General features: G+C 54.6%; 2 protein-coding genes across 5 annotated transcripts; both read right to left on the reverse strand.

Moving 5' to 3' along the window:
• Positions 1-82: 82 nt before the first annotated feature.
• On the reverse strand, positions 83-3,462 carry DDAH2 (dimethylarginine dimethylaminohydrolase 2). Of its 4 annotated transcripts, none has more exons than XM_047860233.1 (7): positions 3,019-3,462; positions 1,826-1,945; positions 1,615-1,714; positions 1,418-1,491; positions 1,136-1,255; positions 503-652; positions 83-313 (listed from the first exon to the last, which is right to left on the reverse strand). In XM_047860233.1, the coding sequence occupies exons 1-7, from the start codon at positions 3,331-3,333 to the stop codon at positions 197-199; spliced, it is 996 nt and encodes a 331-aa protein (XP_047716189.1). In that variant the 5' UTR covers positions 3,334-3,462; the 3' UTR covers positions 83-196. The 4 variants fall into 4 exon arrangements, with proteins under 4 accessions (XP_047716189.1, XP_047716188.1, XP_047716190.1 ...); XM_047860232.1 differs by having other exon boundaries at positions 1,370-1,491; XM_047860234.1 differs by having other exon boundaries at positions 1,370-1,491; positions 1,826-2,188; positions 3,019-3,157.
• A 98-nt stretch (positions 3,463-3,560) lies between these two features.
• On the reverse strand, positions 3,561-8,980 carry CLIC1 (chloride intracellular channel 1). The gene is made up of 6 exons (XM_047860237.1): positions 8,726-8,980; positions 6,607-6,716; positions 6,264-6,389; positions 5,998-6,104; positions 4,966-5,147; positions 3,561-3,959 (listed from the first exon to the last, which is right to left on the reverse strand). Exons 1-6 carry the CDS (start codon positions 8,762-8,764, stop codon positions 3,798-3,800), a joined length of 726 nt encoding a protein of 241 aa, XP_047716193.1. The 5' UTR covers positions 8,765-8,980; the 3' UTR covers positions 3,561-3,797.
• Positions 8,981-9,355: the final 375 nt, after the last annotated feature.

The following is a 9,355-nucleotide window of genomic DNA, read 5'->3' on the forward strand; positions in this document are numbered from 1 at the left end:
TGTTTATTATCTCTGAGGAAGATGACTCACCCAGTGGACTCTATCCTTTTTCCCACACTAAGCCCTCCCCCCCACCCCCCATCTTGGGGCCCTCTCCCCACTACTACCTATTCACTGTCCTCTATCTAAGCCTCCTTCCCCTTCTAATCCCTATGCTGCCCTACCCCTGGCCAGCCAGGACCCCAAGGCCAGGCCCTCAGCTGTGGGGGCGTGTGCTGAGCACCAGGCAGAGGGAGCTGAGCCCAGCGCCTGCCTTCTCCAGTTCTGAGCAGGACACAGGTACCAGCGTGACATCAGAGAGCTTCTGCAGTGCCTGCAGGGAGGATATAAAGTGAGGAGAGGGGAGTAAGATCCTGAGGCCACAGCCAGGCCCTTCTTCTAACCAGCTCAGGGTGGCACCACCCATGCTTCCAGAGACGGTACCCCTTCTTCCTCCCACTAAGAAGGCCTGAGACCCCTTTCTCTGGTTGGTGGCAGTGGTGGAGCTGCTGCCTTCCCTCACCTCCTGGCTATTAGGCAGGTCCCCGCCTCCACGGTGCAGGAGAAAAGGGGGCACACCAGGCAACCCAGGACGCAGAAAGAGACAGTCAGCAGCTGCGTCATCTGGGAGCGTCAGGGACGCATAGGGGTGGTCCGTCAACACTGCCATCGCCTGAGGGAGAGGAAAGAGGAAGTGCTGAAGCTCAGAGGGCTGAGGACACAGTTACATTTGCTGTATAATAATGCTAGCAAGCACTTAGCCCTTAGTATGTGTCAGGCAGTGTTCTAAGTGATTTAGTTACCTCTGTTCCACCTCATACTCACATGCACTTCTTTCTACCTCCAACCCTCTTCTCCCCCTCTCCAGCCCCTCCCAGTCAATTTCATGCATCCTTCAAGTCATAACTTAGTTGCCATCTTTTGGGAGTTACTTGAAACTCGGGAAGATGATGTGAATCTGCTGTGTTCCCTGTCCTTGTGCTGCTAGTATAACAACTTGCTTTCTCACAGGTTTTCACACTAGATAGTCCGCCCCATGAGGGCAGGGTTTGGAGTTAATTCTCTGAACCTCCCTGCTTTCAGCCTCTAGGGCCGGGAGCCACACCCACTTTTGTGGCCTAACCCCAACCTGCCCTACCCCTGCCCCGCCTCTCACCCTGACAGCCTTTTGGGCGGCTTCGCTGCTACCCGCTACCACAGTGCGGGGTCCCCCCATGCCGCAGAGGCCGCGCAGGTGGGAGGGGCTGGAGACTGGCACTGTGGAGACAGCGAAGTCCTAGGGGCAACAAGGGAAAGAATTCAGGGAAGTGGGAGGAGTGAGAGGATTCCCTAAAACACAAGCTGCTTTTGGCTCCTCCCTACGCCGCGCCCTACCCCGCGCCCTTCCTACCGCATCAGCTCCTGGCTCCCCCAGCACGAAGCTGGTCCTGCTCCTCACCCGAAACGTGTCTGCCACGATCTCAGCTCCTCGGTGATTGGTCCACTTGGAGAGGCCTACGAAAAACTCCCGGCCTGAGCCCAGGGAGGCCGCGGGGGTTTAAGAGCGAGAGTGAGTTGGAAACAAGGCCCGACATGGCCCACTCTCAACTCTGCTTCCCAGTGCAAAGCCCAGGAATGCAGGCACCTCAGCCTCACCGGTAAAGAGAACATCAGTGCCATCCAGCGTCGCGTTCTCATCTCCCATCTCCACGATCCGGAGCCCAAGGTCCTGAAGGGCTTTGCGGACTCCATCGACCTTAGGGCAGGAAAAGAGGGCGCGGGGCAGAGACATTCCCACCTGCAATTCTTAAAACCCCGTACGGCCAGCTACCCCTCTCCTCTTACCCACCCGCACCCTGGCGCTCACCTCCGGCCTGCGGGCGGGGCTCCAGGGCCGCGTGATTAGGGCCGTGTCCCCTTGGATCACGGCTGTGTCACCGAGAAGCGGTCCCAGCGGCAGCGACTCTTCAGGAGGCAGTTCTAGCAGCTGCAGCCCCAATCGCTGCCTCAGTTTACCCCCCAGTACCCCGTGCTCCCTCTGGGCTTTAGCCAGGTCCAGAGCCGGGAGGCCAGCTCCCGCACCCTCCCCCGAAGCCAGGCTCTCTGGGACCCCCCGGATCAGGGCATGGGAGCAGCGGCCCAGCCCCTCCCCTGGCGTCCCCATCCCATCCACACAGTCTCCCCCTCCGGCCGCGCTGATTTCTTAGTTTTCTCTTTTTACTTCACCTGTCTGGGAGAAGAGACAGAAAGGGAGGAGGGCAAAGAAAGAGACATGCACAGAAGGGCGTAGGGGGTGGTTAAGAGCGCCCGGGTCTTCCTTCTGCCATCTCCGGGCGCCCCTCCCACTTCGCCCCACCCCCTCCAGACGTTCCCCTCCCGCCAACTCCATTCCACCCCGCACCCTTCGGGGTCTGCTTCTTTGGAGGGAGTCCGAGGAACAAGACCGGGACCCCTAATCTCTAAAACACCTGTTGCCCCTGTTCGGGGGCTTCGCGAGGTCCCTGCTAGGCGCCCCTCTTGGCAGCCGCTAGGATGCGCTCACTCCCTAAAAATGCAACGGTCCCGCCCCCTTAACCCTCAGCTGCTCACTGCCATAGGGACCCGAAGTGAGGCAAGGGACCCAAAGGGGTTATGGGACAGGAGGAGACAGCTGGGGAGATAGGGCCTGGGAGATGGAAGTTCTGAATGCCCAACAAGAAAGGGAGAGAGGGGCAACGAGGGAGGAATTAGAGCCTAAGGAGTTAAATATCTTCTCTCCACCCCTGCCGGTCCTGCTACCCCTAGCACGACCCAGTAGAAACCAGACCGAGTCCCGGAGGACTGGGAGAGGTCTAAAACGAAATCCAAGGGGCGGGGAAACCGGGGGCGTGGTCCCAGGGAGCGGGCACCACTCCCGGCTCCAGGACCGTCTCCCCGTCCATCTCCCCCTAAGTCTACCCAGCCCAGCTCCGCACCCAAATTTCGGCCTCCTGCACTCTGTCGGGTATCGGGCACGGGCCCGGCAACCTCAAACTCTGGCCCGCACACGGTCCGGGGGACATCTCCAACCCCTAGACTTACCTCTAGCGGCCACCCAGACTCCAGCGCTCTTGTGTTCTTGGCTGGGGCCCCACCCCCCTGAGGACAGAGTTGGTTGGAGAAGGGAGTCCTAGTCTTCAAGCCTCGGGGGCTGGAGCTCTTGGCTTTTGAGGGGTCCCTGGGTAAGGCGAGCTCAAGAACTACGGTGGGGCGGGGGCGCGACTGTCTGGCGGCTCCGGGGCATTGTCTAAGCGGGACGGGGCGGGGCTCCTCGAGGCCACGCCCATTCCGCCCTGCTACGCCACGCCCGCTCCACAGGGACTGCGCTCCCCTTCCCCGAACTCGGCCCCGCCCCATGAGTGCTGCCCAGGCCCACCCAGATATGGAGGGCCCTGTCGGCTGGGCAGCAAATGCGACATGGACCGCAAGACAGCGTTATGGTGGACCGGCACGAAAAATGGAAGCCTGACCACAAATACCCCTCTTCTAAATTCCTGGCTTCTGCCCTGAGCTCAAGGTCACTGACCCACCTTTCATTCTGTGTTACCCACACTGCAGCCCCCTTTGTGCAAAACGACACTACATTTTCATTCTGTATTTTATTACTGAAATACATTGTCCTACCCACACCCCCACACAATAAAAATCTTACCTAGATTCCCCATCTTTCCCCTCAGCCCCCCAGTCAGCCCTACACAAGTGCTCCAGGATTCTCTGCCCACTGGCCATTTTGGAGTGTGTCCATTGGGTAGCCACGTGGAAACCACCTGGTGCCTTTGTGGAGAAAATAGAGGGGGGGGGCACAGAGCCCCAGGAGGGGCTTATTTGAGGGCCTTGGCCACTTGCTCGTAAGCCAGCTCGATCTCCTCATCATCTGGACAGGTGGAGGCAAACTCTTCCCGAGCATAGGCATTGCGCAAGTATCGATGCACTCCGCGGAACACCTCTGGGATGGAGAATCCCCTGTACTTCTTACATACCACCTGGGGGTGCAGAGAGGAGAGGAACCAACATGTTAGCCTCAGGGGAAGCCACAATGGCTCTTGGTCTTTCCCTTCTCCCAAGGCTTACATGATAAAATCTAGCCTTCCTGTCCAGGCATTCAAGAACCTCTACTATCTGGCTTCTCTTCCTGTAATTCTTATCTCCCATATGAATCATTTTCTCCAATGGGCTTTCTAACTCCTCGCTTTCTCCTACTGTCTTCACCCTTCCTCTCCATTTACTGAAATCCTGGTCATTTATAACCTGTTCCTTTTCAGACCACCCCATTCCATGGTGCCACTTCTCTCCTTGATTATATTGAGATATAATTCACAAATCATAAAATTCTCCTCTTGAATTTCCACAATAACTTTTGTCCCTATTTTTCATTTGGCTTTTATCATGTATTATTAATTCACTTTCATGTGAATGTTTTATCTTCCCAGCTAGATTTCAAATCCTTTGAGAGCAAGAACCAATCATTGTACATCTTTGTGTCTTTCAGCGTCCAGTACACAGTTTTCAATACAGAGGTCTGTAGCAGACTGACATTAGGCCCATGTTTCACAAACTAAACCATAGCTTTGAGGCTAAGACAAAAACATGGGAACCGGCAGTTTTCATCTTTCATCACAAGAGGAAGTGGAGACTGATGCTATAAAAAGAGTTAAAGCTCTGATTTTAGGAAAAGCCTGCTTTGTCTTATCTGGGGATTTGGCAGTGACAGAGATAGGAAGAACACTCTTGATAGCAATACTGGGATATGTTACTCTCAGCCAATCTGCTGCACCCACAGCCTATGTCACAGAATGTAATTCTCTCAAGCCCTGGTCTGCAGCAATGGCTGCCGAGAAGGAATGGGGTAGTATCTGCTATTGGTAGCAATCCACAGAAACCATCCCAAGAAAGAAACCACCTTAGGAGTGGTTGTCATGGGAAACCTGTGTGGGAGCTTCTTAAAGAGCCATCCAGTGGCCACCTTCTACTCCTACAATGACCACCCACCTGCACTATGTGGAGCTTTGGCAACAGGTTGCAGTCAGCCAGAGTGAGCTCATTCCCATCCAGAAACTTCCTCTGAGAGATACCCTCATCCTCAGCACTGGTTTCATCCACTTCTTCGGGGAGAGGGGATGTCAAGTAATTGTCTAAAACTTTCAGGGCTTTCAGGAGCCCCTTCTCCAGATCTGTGCAAGAAAGGGGAATTGGTAAGAACATCAAAAGATCAACATAGTCCGGGAGGACCTAGGGAGTGGAGGGTGAATGAATACTAATGGTGAGGCCAGTTCAAGAGAATAATACCTAACACGAACGTAGTTTTCCATGTGTTATTCTAAGCACTTTACACAAAACAACTCATCTAATTCTCACATCAACCCATGAAATAGGTATTGTTATCCTCATTTTATAGATCTGGAAATGGATTTACAGAGAAATTAAATGAATTGCTCAAAGTCACACAGCTAGTAGTGTTTGTACTCAGGTAGTCTGGATCTAGAGTTACTGTCTTTTTTTTTTTCCAACGTTTTTTTTTTTTTATTTTTATTTTTGGGACAGAGAGAGACAGAGCTTGAACGGGGGAGGGGCAGAGAGAGAGGGAGACACAGAATTGGAAACAGGCTCCAGGCTCTGAGCCATCAGCCCAGAGCCCGACGCGGGGCTCGAACTCCCGGACCGCGAGATCGTGACCTGGCTGAAGTCGGACGCTTAACCGACTGCGCCACCCAGGCGCCCCTAGAGTTACTGTCTTAAGCACAACCTATTCTGCCAGAAAACAGACCAGCAGCTAACCCAACTAATGTCCCCAGTGGGGCTGGAGAGACTAGGTAAGAAATGAGAGAAGCTTAAAGTCACAGCCATACGAAGAAATATGGGACTTAAGTAAAAGTAAGGTGGCTGGGGCAAGAGGCAGTGAAGGTTTGCCAACATCTGCTCCATCTCCCTGACAGCTAAATTTCCAGGTGCTCCTAATGTTTTCCAATCCCTAGATCTTCTCCATTACTCCTAGGACCCTGGCCTCCAACCCTTGAAACTCACTGTCATTGAGTGCTGGGTTGGAATTCTTGATGTAAGCAGAAAATTTGGCAAATATGTCCAGCCCAGCCGTGTTGGATTCAGGGTTCAGAGCTGCCAACTTGGGGTACCTGAAAGCCAATGGAAGAAACAGGATAAGATATCTTCCGGGAAGGAGCCTCAGCTCCCCTGCTCTAGCCCATCACCATTCCCATTTTCCATTTCTTCAACACCTCTTTTTCCTAGAGACTCCCAGTTACCCACTCCCTCCTTTCCAAGTGTCCTTATACCTGGGAGGGCACAGCACGGCCTCCAGAAACTCCTCAATCTTGTTGGTGTCTGTGTGCACTTCGGTGCCATACAGCAGGAATGGGAGCTGCCCTCCTGGGCACAGCTTCTGTACTGTCTCAGTCCGCCTGGAGAAGAGGCCAGGCATCAGGACAGGAAAAGGGGGTCAGGGAGAACCAGAAAGGGGAAATGGAGGGATGTGGGAAGAAAAAGGAGCTCTGGGTAGAGGGAGGGGGGGAAAAGGTGCAGGATGAAGGGCTAGGATTAGGTGAGTGTATGTGTGTGCATATATGTGTGCACATATGTGTGCACCAGGGGTGTTTAGAGGAACAGAAATTGGCCCACCTCTTGGTGTCAACAGTGGTGACGTTGAAGGTGACTCCCTTGAGCCAGAGTACCATGAACAGTCTCTGGGAGAAGGGGCAGTTCCCAATCTTGGCCCCATCACTGCCAGCCTGAAAAGCAACCCCCACCCCAAAGTTAGGCCTGGTACACCCCACCCAACTCCAGGCCATTCTCTGAACCTACTACTCCCAGATCTAGCTGTTTTCTGCCTCGTCATAACATTCAGTCTCACCAGTTAAAGCTCCCCCAAGAAGTGGGCTCTCCACTCTGGAGGTAGAGCAAACCTAGCGCAGATCACTGGGAACATTCAGGTGGGAATGAGGCAGAGGGATGGGGTTTTGGAGAACTTGGAGGATCTGGACCATAGAGAGGGAAGACTAAACAGTAATGCAGTTTTCTATATGCTATTCTCAGCACTTTACATACAAACACTTATTTAATCCTCACATCCATAGAGAGGGACTTGGTAGGTTAGAGGCCTGGATTCCTGGATTCCTGAACGGAGTAGAGTCTGCAGATTGGCAAGGTGCAGCAGGGTTTGGAAGCCAGGGTTCTGGTTCTTTATGTCTCCACCAAGCTGTTTCTGGCAGCCAGGTAGGGGAGTCAAGGGGCCCAGAGCCTCACCCTAAAGATGTAGAGGGCTTTGCAGAGGGGGGCTGCCCTCTAATTGGCAAGTGGTGACCTCATCCCCCAAGGGACCTCCCCCTAAGCTGAGGGTGATTCATCTCACAGTGTCTCCGGCATTAGCAGCTTCCTTCCTGGCAAGGAGTGGGGGCAGGGACCTGTGAGGCTGAGGCCTGGGCAGCGGAGGGCCACCTCCCTCTTCCCCACACACTACTTGCGGGATCTCCCAGCACATGGTCCGTAGCTGCAGATAACTGTCCTCACATAGGACCCAGGGCTCTGTAGAGCAGCCTCACCCAGGAATAAAAATAGCCCTTGAGGCGAGTATGAGTGAGGTGGGGACCACACCTAAGGGGGGCGGGCCCAGGCACGGCTGGGCACAGGGAGAGGGAATGGCTTCCCGAGAAGCCCCAAGCATAAAGAAGGGGGAAAGCGGCAGGACGCACAAAGAAGGACGAACAAAGAGGGGGAAGTGGAGAGAAAGGCGGCAGGAAAGTGAAGGGTGGGGAGAATGTGAAAACAAGGAGACACAGATGGAGAGGGAGGTGCAGAGATGAGGTCCAGGATTGGGTAAGAATGCCCTGGAGTGGGGAGGGGAGCAGAGCAGCAACGGTGGAGTCTGCGGTCTGTGTTTTCATATTCTCAAAGGCCAAAGGACCACCGCTCTTCATCCACACCCACAGAGAGAGGAGAGAGTTGGGGCGACTCTTTTTCTCCTGTTTCTAAAACCCCCAAACCATGAATGCCCTAACCCAGGCTTCCCCCTCCTTCTGATACCTCTCTCCACCTATCCTTGTGGGAGCCCCAGCTAAACTCGCATCTAGCGACCTCCTTTTTTCTGGCTTCTGCAAGTCCCTGGTACCCTTCCGGACCCACCCCATCTCCAGCCCCGCTGCTATAACTCCACTTCCACTCTCTCACTTCCTTCCACCTACCAGTCCTTCCCCATGGATCCCCTCTCGGCCTCCCTTACCACACCCTCTCCCTTGAAACCTACCTTGCCACACACACACACTTGCACATTTCTCCAAGTCTCCCCCCAAGACACTCCTCACTCTGGTCTTCTCATAGGACCACCTGTCCTGATGTTTCCCTCTGACCCTCCAAACCCTGTTGGGTCCCACTGCACCATTCTCCCCCAGTCTTTCCTATCTGACCCTTCCCCCAGCCTCGTCAATATTCTCAACTCCTGGGAACCCTCCTAAGGCTGCTGGAAACTTCTACAAACTTTTCAGGATTGAGCATAGAATTCTCATTACCACCCCCCCACACAAACACACACCCCAATTGTCTTCCCTTTCCGAAGCCACCCCCCCAACACACACACACACACACACACACACACACACACACACACACACTAAAGATTGCACGTGGGGTTGGGGAGGGGGTCAAGGAGGGAAGAGATTGGGGAGTTAAGGCTGGAGCGGGGTAAAGGTGAGAGTTGCCTTCCAGGAATTGGGAAGCTGGCCTAGGAGGGAGAAGGTGTTCCTACCTTCACGAACAATTCGACCTGCGGTTGTTCTTCAGCCATAGTTGCGACGGGGACCAGGAAGCGGTCGGCGCTGGGGAACTGGGAGGGGCCCGGGCCAGGGAAGGCGGGTCTCACAGGCAGGGATTCTCTACCCCCAGACCTAGGGCTGTCCCTTCGGCGCAGCACAAGCCGGATCAGACCCGCTTACACGAGACGCGACCTCCCCACCAGCCCAACGTACCCCGCACCCCGCTCCTCCAGCTCTATCCCCTCCCGGGCTAGATCGGGGAGCCGCTGACTCACGGGCCGGGCCCGCCCCGCCCTGAACCTGGGGAGGGGACTGGAGGGGGCGGGACTCGACGATCTAGGGAGTAGGTCCAGAGGGGAGATCCTCAGGTCTCTTCGAGGATAAGGGATGGGGGTGTTAAAGAGAGGGAATCCTGGGAACCTCCTCGTTTCTCCGCCAGTCTCTTTGAACACAGGATTTTTTTTTCCTGCCTCAGTTTCCCTGCTGCATTAATCAGAGGACACTCGCACTCCTCCCTCACACGAGAAACAACATCAGCAGCTTGGTCAAGCCCATGAGGGTCTAGGGAGGGAATTTTAGAATGTGAAGGTGGTCGTTTATTCCTTTTTCCATATTCCTTCCAG

The sequence above is a fragment of the Prionailurus viverrinus genome, chromosome B2 (genome assembly GCF_022837055.1).
Source record: "Prionailurus viverrinus isolate Anna chromosome B2, UM_Priviv_1.0, whole genome shotgun sequence".
Classification (NCBI taxonomy): Eukaryota; Metazoa; Chordata; class Mammalia; order Carnivora; family Felidae; genus Prionailurus; species Prionailurus viverrinus.

Excerpts from the sequence above, each read along its gene's own strand:
- DDAH2 (XM_047860232.1), bottom strand. The coding sequence starts at position 3,333 with ATGGGGCGGGGCCGAGTTCGGGGAAGGGGAGCGCAGTCCCTGTGGAGC. Across the intron at positions 1,715-1,825 it reads GCCCCGCCCGCAGGCCGGAG|GTCGATGGAGTCCGCAAAGC; the intron begins GTGAGCGCCAGG and ends TCCTGCCCTAAG. Across the intron at positions 314-502 it reads ACCTGCCTAATAGCCAGGAG|GCACTGCAGAAGCTCTCTGA; the intron begins GTGAGGGAAGGC and ends TCCTCCCTGCAG.
- CLIC1 (XM_047860237.1), bottom strand. The coding sequence starts at position 8,764 with ATGGCTGAAGAACAACCGCAGGTCGAATTGTTCGTGAAG. Across the intron at positions 5,148-5,997 it reads CAACCCAGCACTCAATGACA|ATCTGGAGAAGGGGCTCCTG; the intron begins GTGAGTTTCAAG and ends TTTCTTGCACAG. Across the intron at positions 3,960-4,965 it reads CAAAGCTCCACATAGTGCAG|GTGGTATGTAAGAAGTACAG; the intron begins GTGGGTGGTCAT and ends CTGCACCCCCAG.